The 17,356-nt window shown below is 39.4% G+C and overlaps 1 protein-coding gene across 2 annotated transcripts in view; it reads right to left on the bottom strand.

Annotated features, from left to right (window-relative positions):
• CNTNAP4 (contactin associated protein like 4) overlaps nucleotides 1–17,356 on the bottom strand; it is a 285,557-nt gene that overhangs the window by 88,510 nt on the left and 179,691 nt on the right. For both annotated transcript variants that reach the window (XM_027513975.1, XM_027513977.1), the window contains 2 exons: nucleotides 9,635–9,784; nucleotides 2,083–2,254 (listed from right to left, as the gene is read on the bottom strand). In XM_027513975.1, coding sequence (XP_027369776.1) covers nucleotides 2,083–2,254; nucleotides 9,635–9,784 — 322 coding nt within the window. The remainder of the gene's footprint in view (nucleotides 1–2,082; nucleotides 2,255–9,634; nucleotides 9,785–17,356) is intronic.

The raw sequence follows: 17,356 nt of genomic DNA on the forward strand, positions 1-17,356 counted from the left end.
GCTTTTTAGAATTTAAATGGAAAGTTATAATGAGACCAAGGCTTGAAATGCTCTCACTCACCCCAGAATAAAAAATAAATTACAAAATCTGTTAAGAACATATTCTTGATGAAGTTTCTGCCATCTCCTTTTGTAAAAACTAAGATTGGGAACTTCACGTTTTGCTAACAGGATCTTCCCAATTTTAACATGACCATCACTGCTAGTGTGGATGACTGAACCTTCCCGCCGGTCCCTGGAGGCTATTACCCACTGAGGGTGAGCTCCCTGCTTCTGTGAGAGCCGACCCAGGGTGCCTTGCTCCAGGCCTTCCTCCAAATCAGGATTGATGATCCCAAGCTGGTGTGGCTGTAACTATGGAGATGGTCACTGTTATTCCCCACATCAACCCAACTGAGGTTTATCATCTCAATTCTCCCTTACATATTATCTTTCATTATAGAAAGAACCATTTTATCTACAAATTGAGTTAAATAAGTACATATTCATAGAGAGGAAATGATGTCCTAATACATTATTAAGTTAGATCATAATGATTTTTTTCTACATATGACATAGTATCTGCTGCTGCTAAGTCGCTTCAGTCATGTCCGACTCTGTGTGACCCCATAGATGGCAGCCCACCAGGCTCCCCCATCCCTGGGATTCTCCAGGCAAGAACACTGGAGTGGGTTGCCATTTCCTTCTCCAATGCATGAAAGTGAAAAGTGAAAGTGAGTCACTCAGTCGTGTCCAACTCTCTCCTCCATCCATGGGATTTTCCAGGCAAGAGTACCAGAGTGGGTTGCCATTGCCCTCTCCAGACATAGTATCTACCAGTGTTCAAAATAGCATCAACAGACAGTGATACAGTAAATGGTCTTCAGATGTAACAGATGTGTGTTTATGTTGACAAAATGTTTCATACAAATAGAAAATTATTTTTAGAACTCAGAATTAATGTATTTTCTCAAAATATATACTGAACATGACTACATGCTGGGTTAAGTTTGTCACATTGCTTATTTTTTTTAATCTGGAATTGCCATGATATTTCATTGAACTCAATAATTAAAAATAAATGCCTTCATGAGTGGCAAGATTATTTTGCTACAGTTGCCCATGCCTAAAAACACTTTTAAACTATTAACTATCAACTACTATATTAAAAGTAATGTCGTCTACAATGAACCCCCAAGTCTTGCCCTGTCATGCCCTTCATGCCCTACACTGGAATGCCTATTGAAACTAGTGGATCATCCTTATACCATCATCAATACGATGGCTCCAAAACTTTTCCACAGGGGAGTTTCCTCTTCATTTTCCCTGCAGAGAAGATGGTAATGTATTCTTAAAGGTACACATTAGGACCACAGCAACCAATTAAGTTCCTGTGTCTCTGTAATCGGAGAAGGCAATGGCACCCCACTCCAGTACTCTTGCCTGGAAAATCCCATGGATGGAGCAGCCTGGTGGGCTGCAGTCCATGGGGTCGCTAAGAGTCAGACACAACTGAGCGACTTCACTTTCACTTTTCACTTTCATGCATTGGAGAAGGAAATGGCAACCCACTCCAGTGTTCTTGCTTGGAGAATCCCAGGGATGGGGGAGCCTGATGGGCTGCCGTCTATGGGGTCGCACAGAGTTGGACACGACTGAAGTGATTTAGCAGCAGCAGTAGTCTCTGTAATATTATTCAGCTGTCAGGGAAGCAAAAGCCAGTCTGACAACTAACCACATAGGTCTCTGGTTTACTGGCCCCTGATGGTCTCTATTACTGTTAGGGTATCCTAAGTGATTAGGTTTAATCATATTTTTTATACATTTATATGTCCTTAAAATTACAGCAGCATCACCATCATCTTTTGGGGACTGGTAGCTATTTGTACATATAAATAATATGGTCATATCTTCTACCCAAATTTTATCACTGGAAATAAGCATAAAACTAAAAGCATATTTTATTTCTAACGTAAAAATTATCTATTTCCTGCGGAACAGATGATGGTGAGAAAAAGAGAAAATGTTTATCTACTAATTTCAACATGCTGCCCGAAGTCTGAAAATAGACAAGTCAACATAAAGAAGGGAGACTGCCCCTACCTGTCTGTGATTCCACAGGAGTCTATCTGAAGGTCGCTGAAGTTCCCAAGGGCCCCCGGCTGAAGTGAAATCAGATCTACCACCTCGTGACGGATGGAGATGAGTCTCATGCATCCCTGGAACCCACCGAGTGGACTTTTACATTTGGATCCAAAGCTGCTGTCAGGACAACCTGATAAAAACAAAACCAAAGTTGGTCAGGATACATCATGGTGAATCAGGACTCAGTATCTTCACTAAAATAAGTTTTTTTTTTTTTTTTAAATAGGCATTTGAATAAGTCAAGTAATATTTTCATGACTACTTGAAGCTAAACCTGTAGGCTAGTGACTTTTTTTTTTAATTTTATTTTATTTTTAAACTTTACATAATTGTATTAGTTTTGCCAAATATCAAAATGAATCCGCCACAGGCATACATGTGTATGCATGTGTACACATACATGTGTAATACAATATTACTTGACTTATTTAAAAAGGAATAATCAGATTGTAATTGAGGTGGGGGTGGGGCAGCAGGAGGAGACAGACCAACCTTTATCTAAAAAACAGACTGAAATATTTTGGAAGTCTCTTCTAGTCTTAATATTTTCTGTCTCTCTACATATAGTACACTCTTTCCTTGTAAAAATAAAATAATCCTGAAGTGGAGAAAATAAAAAAAAAATAAATAAATAAATAAATAGGCATTTGATTATTAAATTAAAACAGAGAGGGAAGCCCATTGCAGTCATTATTCATTTGATCTAAATTACAAAGTACAATTCACACAATGCATTTCTCTTTATTATGATACCACAGGATTCACAGGAAATGACTACTGTTTCAATAATTATGTGCAAGTATACCGACTTGATCTCAGTTTTAGAAATACACAAATCAGCTCCAGGATCCTCACATGTCAGCCAGCAGTGTTAAATTATGTATAACTTAAACCCAAGGACTTAAGTCTTTGGGGATGCAAAAAAAAAGGAGCTTAAAGGATGAAAATGTGCACTGTAGATAAGAAAAGATAAATTAGTAATGGTGAAATACCTTTCTGTTGAAGGCTATTTGGAAAAGGAGCTACAATGACTTGGAATAAAATTACAACTATTTATTTAATTAAATACTTTTCATTTGCATGTAAGAGCCACATATACTTGCATTTTAATAAATCATAATGGCTTAATGTCAAAAACATTTCACTGTTTGACTTTATTTATTCTCTGCCGCATAAAAAAATGCTCCACTTACACTGAGTTCTTCCTAACATTTATCTAAGACCTGTTTCTAATTATTTTAATAATAAAGAACTATAATATTAACTATTATTGTCTGGAGTTTAATGATGTTCTAACTATTTCTCTATCCAAGTGAAATAAACAATTTTATGGAGTATGAACACATATATTATACTTATGTATTTTTCATTAATCTTTCTTTGCCGTTATGGTTGTCAACCACTGTTACAATTTCAAAGAATAAGAAATGAATCAGCAACTTGCTAATTCCTGTACAATCCATGCTCGTTTTCTACCTGGGAGTTTCCATTATAATTAAATATTTTGACTGCAGATATTTCTCCTTAATGCTTTGTTTTCCTAACAAAATACATTTAACCTGGCAAAGGAAAGGCCGGGATTCATATTTAAACTGTTATCAGGCATGGTGAAATATTATACTTTAAGTAATGGAGATGCTGAAATTTAAAATTTAGTATAGCAAGAAAAGGTGATGAAACCTTCATGAGCATTTATATTGTACATGATTCTATACTCGATTTCAGTGCTTAAAATCCTCCTATGGTACAGGATATGGTTACCATAATCTGGATGTGCTTTCTAGATGAGTTATTAACCAATTAAGAATGTTAACATAAAAACCAAGAGGATAATAGTTCAATAATATTTGGGGGCAACTACAATATGCCAGGAATATAAACAGCTCTGCTAATCTCCTTTTCTCCAGGTGGTGTTTCCTGACACATTTCAAACTATTTCAGAATAAAATAAATGGTGCGATATGCCTCTAGGGGACGAAACTAAGCAAACTCATCATCACAAGGAGAGGTCATGGAATGTTACAGAGTGCACAGCGGTCATATTGCAAGGCCCTTCACATTCCTGGCTACACTGTTTAATAAGCAAGAGATTCTCAAGAACAAAGAAGGGTTCACCCCAGGTTAGCCTCATTAGCCTGTGATAACAGACATCTACAGGTTAATACAATGCAACGGCAGAGACAGGCTCAGGACTGAACTGGTTTGAGATGGAAGTTCTAAAATATGAAGATTTCTGGGGAATTCTTTATGCTGAATTAATGGATGGCTGCATTACCAGAAGCGGGTAGCATGTTAAGCCCCTCTGAGGATGGCAGATACATCATCACTGCGTGTGCCAGAAGATGCCGGTATGACTTCATGGTGGTGTAGCCCCTTCCCTAGACGGACAGTGTCTGATTTATACAAGCGGGAGTGTGAGGATTCTGCACACAGTCTAGTGTTTCTAGCTTGTGCTTCACAGTGTTATTCCATCACACAAAGACCGGCGTAGGGGAATTCCTAGAAGTTAGACTTTCCTCCATTTAAATCCGGAGGACCCGGATTTAAAATTTATGGTTTATAAATAAAAGATAAAAGCTGACCTCAGTAATTTTTTGGAAAGCATACCTTTGAGGAAGGAGAAAAAGTAAACAGTGGCGGCAGAGCGTGGTATTTGGCATGGTATATGCAGAGCGCTGTGAGCCCCAAGCAGCCCGCTCTCCCAATTGTCACCTCCAAGCCTGACACAGAAAACAGATCCAACCAAGGCTGGTGGGACAGACTGCCCTTTGCACAGTGGCAATGAAGTCAGGTGACAGGCTAGACTGACTGCTGATAACGAGGAATTTGCAGTTGAATTTGGAGAGAAACAAAGAAGAATGGATTGGAAGTGTCTCAGAACATGGGATATTTATTTACTTGAAGACAAACTGGTTACCTAAGAAAAGCTTTCCATCTAGATAAAACAGACCCCAGGAATAAAGGGGACTTTCGTCTGCACAGGAGAGGTTTCCTAAGGTAGCCAACTGTCAAGTTAGCTCTCGGGAGGGAAGTGGAGAGGCTATTTCCAGGACTGCAGGTGTTCAGTGTTAAAACCAGGGAGAGCTGGTCACCCCACCGCCAGTACCACTCAGGCAGTGAGGGTCCCTGCACCAGTCTGCCCTTTAGGGGCCCCTGTTCTAGCCTTCCTCCAGCCATGATTCTGCCCATAGCTCTGGGAGGCCTCACAAGGTCAGGTGATGGGCCCACGTGGAACTTCTCCCCTCCAGGCCACTCCCAGAATCCAGAATTCTCACCCCAAAGACCTACTTGGGTTTCCAGGAGGAGGCACCCCTCCTCCCCCAGGTCCTGGAAGAACGAGGCCCGGAGGAGGAGGCAGAACCATGGCAGCAGGAGGCCCCTGCTTTTCTCTGGACCCATGCTCCCAGTCCTGGAAATATTAGGGTGCCCTGGGGTTCACAGGGTGTATATTTACTGATGAGTAGAATCTCGCTCAGTCGCCTCTGACTCTTTGCGACCCCGTGGACAGAGGACCCCTGGTGCAGGCTCCTCTGTCCACCATGGGATTTTCTAGGCAAGAATACTGGAGTGGGTTGCCATTTCCTTCCCCAGGGAATCTTCCTGACCCAGGAATCGAACCCAGGTCTCCCCCATTGTAGACAGACGCTTTACTGTCTGAGCCACCACGGAAGTCAGAATCTCATGCCAGAATCAAACATACTCTAGTACTTAAGGACGCCAATTGAGAAGACGATTGAACAAACAGAGATATTGCCTAAGTAAACTTAAGACTGGTCATCTAAATAAAAGCCCTAAAGTTGAAGTTTTATTATGGAAGTTTCCACAGCGTATTGTTTAGGGACTTAGGAACAGCTTAATACATGAAGGGAGGAATAAAAGCCCCATTCAATGGGGAACATGAAGAGATGTGATGATGGAAGGACAAATGGATGCTGGTAATGTTATCTTTCTTAGCTTGGAAATGCATGTTCAGATGCGTATTTTTTAAAAATAATAATTCGTATTCTTTAAATTGTGTATATGATGTAAGATGTGAACAAGACGAGGTAACAGGGTAAGAGGTATATGGCAACTCCCTGTGTAACTTTGCAACTCTCTGGTAAATCTAAAACATACAAACATCATAAGTTCAGGTAATTAAAATGGTGTGCATCATATGTATCATAATAAAAGCAAGCAAAATTAGAGTGTACATGTGATATATTTTGTTATAAAGTATGATAGTGTGAATAACAGTCAAAATTTTCTACAAAAAAAAAGGTAGGCATCATTAAATCTGAACGTGAAGGGTGTAAAATAATTTAAGAATGATGATTCTATTTTCATGACTTAAAGTTCTATTATTTTTATCATCTTTTTTTCATCATTTAACAAAATGCTTGGGTTTTTTTCTTATCTCTTTTGGTGTTTCTCAATCTTCTCTTGATTAAAGTTGTTCTATACAGATCTTCCTTGCCTTACAGTGCGGCTGCATCTTGATAAACCCATTGTAAATTGAAAATATCCTAAGTCAAAACTATGTTTAATGTACCCGACCTACCAAACATCATAGCTTAGCTTAGCCACCCTTAAACGTGCTCAGGACACTTACGTTAGTCAACAGTTGGGCAAAATCTACTTTATAATAAAGTGTTAAATATTCTCCACAATTTATTGAATACTGTACTGAAAGCGAAAACAGATTGGTTGAGTGGGAACTGAACGGTTTAAGAGTATCTGCTGTTTACCCTCGTGATTGTGTGCAAGACTGGGAGCTGTGGCTCACTGCCACTGCCCAGCATCGTGAGAGAATATTAACATTACCCTACATGTCACGAGTCTGAGAAAAGAAAAAAATTCAAAGTACGGTTTCTACTGAATGTGTATTTCTTCACACCACTGTAAAGCTGAAAAATTCTAACTCAGGAACTGTTTGTATATCTTCAGATCAGATCGGATCAGTTGCTCAGTCGTGTCCGACTCTTTGCAACCCCATGAATCGCAGCACGCCAGGCCTCCCTGTCCATCACCAACTCCCGGAGTTCACTCAGACTCACGTCCATCGAGTCAGTGATGCCATCCAGCCATCTCATCCTCTGTCGTCCCCTTCTCCTCCTGCCCCCAATCCCTCCCAGCATCAGAGTCTTTTCCAGTGAGTCAACTCTTCACATGAGGTGGCCCAAGTACTGCAGTTTCAGCTTTAGCATCATTCCTTCCAAAGAAATCCCAGGGCTGATCTCCTTCAAAATGGACTGGTTGGATCTCCTTGCAGTCCAAGGGACTCTCAAGAGCCTTCTCCAACACCACACAGTTCAAAAGCATCAATTCTTCAGCATTCAGCCTTCTTCACAGTCCAACTCTCACATCCATACATGACCACAGGAAAAACCATAGCCTTGACTAGAGGGACCTTTGTTGGCAAAGTAGTGTCTCTGCTTTTGAATATGCTATCTAGGTTGGTCATAACTTTCCTTCCAAGGAGAAAGCGTCTTTTAATTTCATGGCGGCAGTCACCATCTGCAGTGATTTTGGAGCCCAGAAAAATAAAGTCTGACACTGTTTCCACTGTTTCCCCATCTATTTCCCATGAAGTGGTGGGACCGGATGCCATGATCTTAATTTTCTGAATGTTGAGCTGTAAGCCAACTTTTTCACTCTCCACTTTCACTTTCATCAAGAGGCTTTTGAGTTCCTCTTCACTTTCTGCCATAAAGTTGCTGTCATTTGCATATCTGAGGTTAGTGATATTTCTCCCAGCAATCTTGATTCCAGCTTGTGTTTCTTCCAGTCCAGGGTTTCTCATGATGTACTCTGCATATAATTAAATAAACAGGGTGACAATATACAGCCTTGATGAACTCCTTTTCCTATTTGGAACCAGTCTGTTGTTCCATGTCCAGTTCTAACTGTTGCTTCCTGACCTGCATACAAATTTCTCAAGAGGCAGGTCAGGTGGTCTGGTATTCCCATCTCTTGAAGAATTTTCCACAGTTTATTGTGATCCACACAGTCAAAGGTCTTGGCATAGTCAATAAAGCAGAAATAGATGTTTTTCTGGAACTCTCTTGCTTTTTCCATGATCCAGCAGATGTTGGCAATTTGATCTCTGGTTCCTCTGCCTTTTCTAAAACCAGCTTGAACATCAGGAAGTTCACGGTTCACATATTGCTAAAGCCTGGCTTGGAGAATTTTGAGCTTACCATCTATTAAAGGACCATGTTGCTATAGGTTGCCATAAACTCAATCATATATTCCATGATGTTTTATAAACAACTTAATTTATAAAATGAACTTATAAATGAACAAATCTTCATAAAGGAAGCAATTCTATCTTTCAATATTTTTGGCATTATGCTGCCTTTTATAGCAAAGGATTATGAAGGTTTTTTTTTTTTTTTTTGGTTTGTTTGTTCGCTCTTAATATAAGATGCATGATTCACGGTCTGTGTACTTACTGTCAATTCTTGGAAAGGAATTTGCATATTATTGATGAATAATGAAGCCTGGGCTTTCAACCAAATTCAAAGGTGATTCCAGACAGAAGTCATGATTACAATTCAAAATAGCAAAAAGAAGAAACACTGTAAGTTATGATTATGATTTCTACAACTGTGCGATTCTGTGTGTGCTGCTCTGTGCTCGGCTGTGTCCGACTCCTTGGGACCCTTTGGATTGTAGCCCACAAGTCCATGGGATTGGATCCTCTGTCCATGGGATTTTTTAGGCAAGAATACTGGAGTAGGTTGCCATTTCCTCCCCCCAGGGGATCTTCCTGGCCCTGGAATGGAACCTGCATCTCCTGAGAGCCTGCCTTGCAGACAGATTCTTTACCAGCTGAGCAATCGGGGAAGCTCTGCCTTTCTAATTAACGTCAAATATTGTCTTATTTTAATTTTCCAGTGATAGACATTCATTTCCACTTCCATAGGTTGCTTTTTGAAGCTTTTAGTTTAATCAAACATCCACTAGGCAAGTAAACACTTTTTGTTCTTTTTGAGAGACGTCCTGGGGTTGAAGGCTGGTGCCCTAATTCTACCAAATGTATCAGTGAATTATTATTTAGCAATGAGAAAAGGCTTCTGTGGCTAATTAAGTTAGATTATTTGTCCATTGGCATAATATTGTCTGCATTGAGCAGTAGAAAAGCAATAAGGATGCTCTGGAAAAGCTAAGAGGCATAAACAGGAAAACACCACAATGAAATGAGCCCATAAAATCTGAGAAAGGTACACATGTAAGGCCTATTCAACTTTAGGAAAACATAACAAAATTTTAAAGTAAGAACAGAAGAGCATGGTCTACTTGCAAGCAATCTCATTACAGAAATCATAAGCATAAGTCAGTCCACCTCAAAGAAATACATTTTATGTCATGATTTATCATCATGATCCACTCAACATTTCCATCTTCAAAGAAAGTGAAAAATGATTCCATAATATTGACATTGGTTAAAACATGCTGACTTCAAGACACAGGGGTAGTAACTGTGAACATGACTCAACTGCCCATATGGAGTGACTGCTTCTCTTACCTCCAAAATAAAAGATGCCCCCTGAATAAATCTGCTCAGGGCCCTGGGAGGGGGATGCAGAAGCCACTTGGCCATCAACCACCACACTCAGGTAATTCCTTTTGGCAGATAAGGAGACGGAATGCCACTGTCCATCATTTAATCCAACACCTGGGGGAGACAGAATCAGTTAAAAGAGATATCTATTAACAGTGAACACTGTAAGCAGTTGGTTAGAAATGGCAATGTACACACCACTCAATCAAGTACAGTAATCTAACAACTCTTAACAAAAGAAAACAAGAAGCAAGACAGGGAAGGGAGACTGGTGGGCAATCAGCACCCTCTACATTGCTGTTGTTAGTCGCTCAGTTGTATCCGACTCTTTGCGACTATAGCACGCCAGGCTTCCCTGGCCTTCACCATCTCCTGGAGCTTGCTCAAACTCATGTCCATTGAGTCAGCGATGCCAGTCAATCATCTCATCCTCTGTCATCCCTTCTCCTGCCTTCAATCTTTCCCAGCATCAGAGTCTTTTTTAACGAGTCGACTCTTTGCATCAGGTGGTCAAAGTATTGGAGCTTCAGCTTCAGCATCAGTCCTTCCAATGAATATTCAGGATTTATTTCCTTAAGGATCGACTGGTTGGATCTCCTTGCAGTCCAAGGGACTCTCAAGAGTCTTCTCCAAAACCACAATTCAAAAGCATCAATTCTTCAGCGCTCAGCTTTCCTTATGGTCCACATCCATATATGACCACTGGAAAAACCATAGGTTTGACTAGATGAACCTTGGTTGGCAAAATAACGTCTCTGCTTTTTAATATGTTGTCTAGGTTTGCCATAGCTTTTCTTCCAAGGAGCAAGCATCTTTTATTTTCAAGGCTGCAGTCACCATCTGCAGTGATTTTGGAGCTCAAGGAAATAAAGTCTGTCACTGTTTCCATTGTTTCCCCATCTATTTGCCATGAAGTGACAGGACCAGATTCCATGATCTTGGTTTTTTGAATGCTGAGTTTTAAGCCAGCTTTTTCACTCTCCTCTTTCACTTTCACCAAGAGTCTCTTTAGTTCCTCTTCACTTTCTCCCATAAGGGGGTGTTTGCATTTTTGAGATTATTGAAATAATTGGAATATTGAAATACATGGAAATAGTGCATGATTATCTTCATGTCTTGGGGCATCAGTAGAGAGAACAAAATTCTAATTCAAGTTTGGACAATCCTGAATGGTGAAAATCTTTAAATTATTTGGCATGGGCTAATTTTCAGCTTTCATTATGTAATTTACCTTTTAGAAGGAGTGGCTTGGGAAGAGCACAGATACTTTCCAAAATTCTAGGTTATACCTAATAAAATGATTTATCTGCTCTTTTACACTTTGGTGTAGTCATCTTTTATGAGTCTAGAATATTTAGCAAAGTATATTGTCAATTATTATAGAAATATTTGAAGAGATTATAATGAATGCTGAAAGTGTAGTGGTATAATGGAGAGTTAAAAAATAAAGCAGTGTATAAAACCATATTCATAAAGCTGGTCATAATTTACAGATTTTGTATTTGCAAATTCAACTACTTGCCATAATATATCAGTAGCCTCCAAATCATTACTCAGGGCACTTTTGGGGTCAGTCACAGAAATACACAGAGCAGAGAAAAATTCAAGTCAACTGACATGCAAGCTTACGGCTGAGGTCACGCAAGGCAAAGCTTCTTGCTTCAGCTCTCCTATGTAAATCTGTCTTCACATTTTTGTGCTTTCTGTTAGTGAGTTTGCTGTTTAAAAGGCCCCCTCACACAGTGACTAAGTGTTGTCTAGTGTTCCAAAGTGCAAGAAGGCAATGATTTGCCTTACAGAGAAAAATACATGTGATAGGTAAGCTCCTTTCAGGCATGAGTTAATGTTGGCCATGAGTTCAATGCTGGTGATTAACAATAAATATTAAAGAAGGTGTCTTCAAACACAATCATACATAGGAGGTTGTGTTGATTGGTGTACAAAAATGTTGTCACTAGAGGCATGCAAGAACCTAACCCTGTATTTCCCCTGGAAACAATGGTTTAGTATTTATTAATTCCATGTCCGCAACAACTTCATAGGACGTAACTACTCCAAGTAATGAGAATTAACTCCATATGTACAATTCTAATTATATTCCTGATTGTCTATAAATATGCGAAAGGGCTGAAAGGAAATGCACACAAACAGTAATTTTCACATACAAGAAAATAGTAGTTGTTTTTATTCCTAGCTATAATTTTTCTGTATTTTCCAAGTTTATATACATAATAAAAATTGCTACAGTAAAAAATCAAGGTTTCCTTATCACCTATAAAAACAGTCTCTAGACCCTCCTAAGGTGGTCCCTGTGTCACGAATCAAGGAGGCTGTGGAGCCTTTTCCTCTTAAAGGGAATTAAGTCTATAGGGTTCTGTTTTGAATACTCAGCAAACTGGTGAAATCTAAGTCTCTCTGTTGTAGGTAAATCAGTAAGGTTTATATCTACCAAATCCACCAAATATTCAGCTCTGTATGATTTTGCAGATCAAATTACTAAATAAAAATATAAGTACTCTATTAAACCTAAAATTCATGGGCCTCTTTCCTGATACTTTGTGCAATTTCTTTATTTCCCCGGCTATTTCCGACCACAAGCTTTCAGACAGAAAATGCATGGAAGCTGCTTTAGATGATGAAGCTCTTTGCCCTGGACTCATTTAGCATAACACAAACTCCACCCTGGGCACCAAAGCTTACTTTCACATTATACCCATGAACCAAAAAAAGATTTCCAAAGACCCAACTTTGATTTGGTTTGCGAAAGATAATGAGAAAAACCTAAAAACTGAAAAATGAAGGATATAGGCTAGATAATTTTGGACATATTTTCTAAGAGTGGACTCTGAAATAGAAGGCTGAATAGAGTTATATAATCTCTGACGGTATGAGATTGGACTAAAATAAATCAAATGTCCCAAATTTGTCATCCTGTGCTTCCTTTCAGAGGATACATTTAGAGTGAAAATCCTTGTACTGAGCTTTACGTCACACAGATAAAAACTTCCCACCCTCCTCACCCTGCCGTGGGTTTCCCACCCTCTCTTTCTCAAAGCTCGGATGTGCCTGCGTACACGGCTTCTGTTTTCTCATCTTAGCTTTCCACTGGCCTGGGAGGTGCTTATCAAGCTACCTCTGGTGGGGGACATTTTCTCTTCTGACCTACTGCAGACTGATAACTTTCATAAAATTCAGTAAAAATAAATGACAAAAACATTAAAGAAAGAAGGCATCTAAAACACAAGCCCACTGACCATATGCTTAAATGTTGCAGTGATGCCTTCTTGCTGTAACAGCTTCTAGGAGCTTTTCCTCCCAATTTCTGTACTTATCTCAGGAACAAGTATTTCGCTGGACCACTATGTTCCAGGGGGGCACACTCCAAGCAACTTTGCTCCAAGGGGCTTCTGGGTAGGGCCAGCAGAGTAAAGTCAAAGGCTCAGGACATCTTCTGTCAACACAGAAGCTAACTTAGATTAAGAACACAAGTCTGCCAGGACGGCCGCTCTCAATTTGACACAGTTACATGCACCCATCTGCTCAGCGTGTGGGTTCTGGAGTTGTGCTGTATTTGTGAGGGAACCTTCAGAAAACTATTCTTGAACCTCATTTGCAACAGACATCACTTGCTTACGATGAGGAAACTTTTATGACCCATCGATGGGATGTATTACTCAAGTTAAATAATGAATGACCTGTGCAATCTGTTTCACTTAATTCCACATGATAAAAAGGATAATTTGTAAGTTGGATACTATTTTCTTTTAAGTCTACAACTTTAATATCTGAAGAGAAGTGAGCCCTTTTCCAAGGCCACAACACAGTGAGAGAGGAAGGAAAAGGTGGAATTGCAGAATATGTATTTTTTTCCAATTCACCGAATCAGGTAATTAAATGCTAATTCTAGTGCGCTGCTCCCAACACTCACAACTTTTGATTAGGGGAAGGAATACGTGTTGGTGTAATAATAATAAAAACAATAATCTAGTGCCTATTATTCACACCAGGTGCTGTGTGCTTTATATGCATCATGTCATTTAATCTTCAACATTACTACTGTTATTCTCGTTTCAAACATGGAGACCATGAAGCACAAGAGGATAAACAAATCACCCAAGGAAGCATCCAACTGGTGAGCTGACGCCAAAACCCACATTCTTCTTGGCCTGCAGGATGGGTGGTGACCTTGCTGTTTGGCTCATGTTAAACAATTAACTTTGAGAAAGAGAAAAGCAGCCCCCAAGAGCCTGGGACTAGTGGCTGGTACTCTCAGGGGGGCCCTGATGGTGGGAGACGCTGGAGAGCACCCAGAGCTCGGCAGTAGGGTTCTCCCGCTGAGCATCAACAAGCTCACAGAACATCAAGACCAGACAAGGTCGCTCTGTTACTACAGTGAAATGGGACCCAAAATTCCTTCAAAACTCCTCTACAATCTGGTTTAAGCACAGACAAAAGCAAGGTTACTGTGCAAACTACAAAAAATATCAAATCCTCTCCCGGACAGCATGAATGACAACTGACTTTTGAAATCAATTACAAATTTAGCTTTACTTCATGCCTCCATTCTTCAAAATAAAATTTACAAAGATATTTAACCACACAAATTCCCTCACCTCCTGGCAGCATTTAATCCCCGCCAAATTTCCTTGAAATCTCCCTCCAAATTAGCTAACATAATCCAAAATTCTATGACAAGTTGTCCTTAACACCTTTGTGATGGGACTCCCCATGGTTCCCTGGGTGAGGCTCCTCCCTGTTGCAATACGCAACAAACCCAACCTGTTGGACAGTAAGGGTGATCACTGTGGTCTCTGGGTGGAAACCACTGACAACTCCAGCTGGAAGAATAGAAGAATAAATGGAAAGGTTTGCAACTGCAGGTGGCAGGAGAAGGTGGAATCCCACCTTTATAAGAACCTTCTTCCCTCTCCCCTTCTTCCCTTCCTCCTCCTCTTCCTTCTCTCTCCTTCTATCTCTCTCTCAGACCCAAAACACACAGACATACAAAATACAGGAGGAAGAAAAAGGTATCTCTCGGTTCCTCGTATATAATCTTCAGGGACCAGTCTTAAAACCACTACAGAAATATTATGACACTTTAGCTGCTGTCACTCTCCCATAAGATTATAACAAGCATCCATGGAATAGGATGTGTAAAGCAGAAAAAGCTGTATAGGTAGGTTATTTGCAAAAGAGCAAAAGGCAGTTATACAAAGGCCATTACTCAAGGACAGACTAAAGGGTTTTGCCTGTTCCAAATAACTTTCAGTGCTTCAAAACTGTGCCAGACATTCCTATACTCACTAACTATATCCACTAACCAGAATTAAAGGTCCATGACACCAGATAGCTCTTGCCAAGAAGAAAATATGGAGGTTATGGCTGTCAATCATGTTAGGTGGAAGCAGGACTTTCAGGGAGCGATGAGGTTCTAATGTGAAAGACAGGAATATTCCATTAGAGAAAGAAAGAACTTTAAAAATGGCTTCTCCTGGGTGAGGGGAATCAAGAGGGCAGCCTCTCTGTCAGGGTCACAAGAACCAGAAAGCTCAGTAACGGAAACACGCAGAACCAGCATCTGCCAGGCCCTGCCCACGGGAGCAAGAAGCTTGTTTTCAAGCCTGATTTTCACCTTAACGCAAAAACAATAGCAGAAATATAAAACTCATAGCAAAAATCTCAAATTTGATAGTCAAGAATTTGTAGTACTCTTGCCTGGAAACTCCCATGGACGGAGGAGCCTGGTAGGCTGCAGTCCATGGGGTCGCGAAGAGTTGGACACTACTGAGCGACTTCACTTTCACTTTTCACTTTCACGCACTGGAGAAGGAAATGGCAACCCACTCCAGTGTTCTTGCCTGGAGAATCCCAGGGACGGGGGAGCCTGGTGGGCTGCAGTCTATGAGGTCGCACAGAGTCGGACACGACTGAAGCGACTTAGCAGCAGCAGCAGGAAAATACAACCAAATTGTTAGATTCTTGATCAAATAATTTTTGCTCTGTCATGTATAAAGATGACAAAGACTGGCGACACTGTGTCACAAGCGATTTTGTAGGGCTGCTAATATGTTTTATGATTTAGACTAATATAATATCTTTAATATTTCAAAAATGACATAAACTGACATAATATTTTTGAACCATTCCAAATAATGATTTGCAAAGCTCTACATCACATTAAAAATTTAGCCTGATAATTCAAACATCTGCACAATTCCATTCTTCCTCAATACAATGGACACTGTATTTTTATTCCATTGTAAAAGACATTGAAAACTTTGAGTTTTGAAAATATGTAAGAGTAATAATTTATATCCCCAGTAGTAAAGAAAAACTGAGCCATCCTCATATAATAGAATGATTTAGTATAATGTGATATTAACCCACCAGTAGGTCCTCGATTCTCTTCAGTCATTATGATGCATCCTGACAACTGATTTAATTATCGAACACTGTGCCTGTGAAAGTCTTCTCTATGAGAGAAGCAAATGGACCACACACCCAGACCATTTAAAGAGTCCACTTTCAAATGCAAAATGCACTTTTCTTGCTGAAACTAGCAAAAATTAATATTTTAAAAGAAACTAGAAAGATGGGAATGGGGGATTTAGTGTGTAAAGTCCTACTTTATTATCTGAAGTGTAACAATTTTACTATATTAACATTCATATTTTGTCAAGGATCCTTATTATTAGCTATGGGCACTAAGTCATGTGATGTCATAATAGTAAGATTGTACACAGATTTAAACATTAATTTTTAAACTCATTCGAGGTGGTCTAGATAGATTTACACCTAGTAGTTTATTAAATTTGCAAGCCTGTAAAGTGTTTAGAAATGAACTAGCTTCATGGGGCTCTGTACAATAACACTGCACTGAAGCAGCTTCTCTAAGATGCTGAAAATTAGGCCATGAATACAACCACCCCAGAGGATGTCAAATACATCAGAATAAACTACACATTAATGGCAAGCTTATATTTTTAGGCCTTGATTTTAGGGAGCCTATTAATTATTAATATGACACTGATTAATTTATTTCCTTTTGTCAAGCCTGCAAATCTACCACAGTTTGAGTATTACATTAAAAAGTCACAGCACAGTACTTCTTAAAAATTATAATTGATATTGAAGTTTCAGTTCCCACGTTCAAACTACTGTGGTATATGAACAAGAAAAAAGAAACACGAAGATCCAGCGTATTCATTTGTATACTACTTGTTTCTTATATTTGGTTTTTAACTTTTTTTCCTCTCCCACTCATATTCTATCAATTTTGGTCGTAGTTAATATAGATGAGTAGTACAATGGCATCTTTAAATTGTTTTTAAAGATCATTTATTAAACTGATATAGCAATTTACCCCAGTGTGACCTCTAGTTGCTTGGCTTGGGTATTATTCCATATATATGAAAATTTGATGGAGATCCTTTGTCAAGAACTATATAATTTTAATGAAGAGACAAAAATATCCCTCACCCAAAGCACTGACCTAAATTAGACATTAATTTTCCAGACTCTCAGAGAGTCTCCTTAATTATATTACTTCTAACCATTAAAATGGTACCGTATTGCCTAGAAGTGCAGAGAATTCTATTTGGTTCCTGAATGAGAAACTTCACGTAAATCTTTCCCCCAAATATATGCAACTCCACACAGATTACAGCAGCAAGCAAAGTTAATCTG

This window comes from Bos indicus x Bos taurus, chromosome 18, assembly GCF_003369695.1.
Source record: "Bos indicus x Bos taurus breed Angus x Brahman F1 hybrid chromosome 18, Bos_hybrid_MaternalHap_v2.0, whole genome shotgun sequence".
In the NCBI taxonomy this organism is placed as follows: Eukaryota; Metazoa; Chordata; class Mammalia; order Artiodactyla; family Bovidae; genus Bos; species Bos indicus x Bos taurus.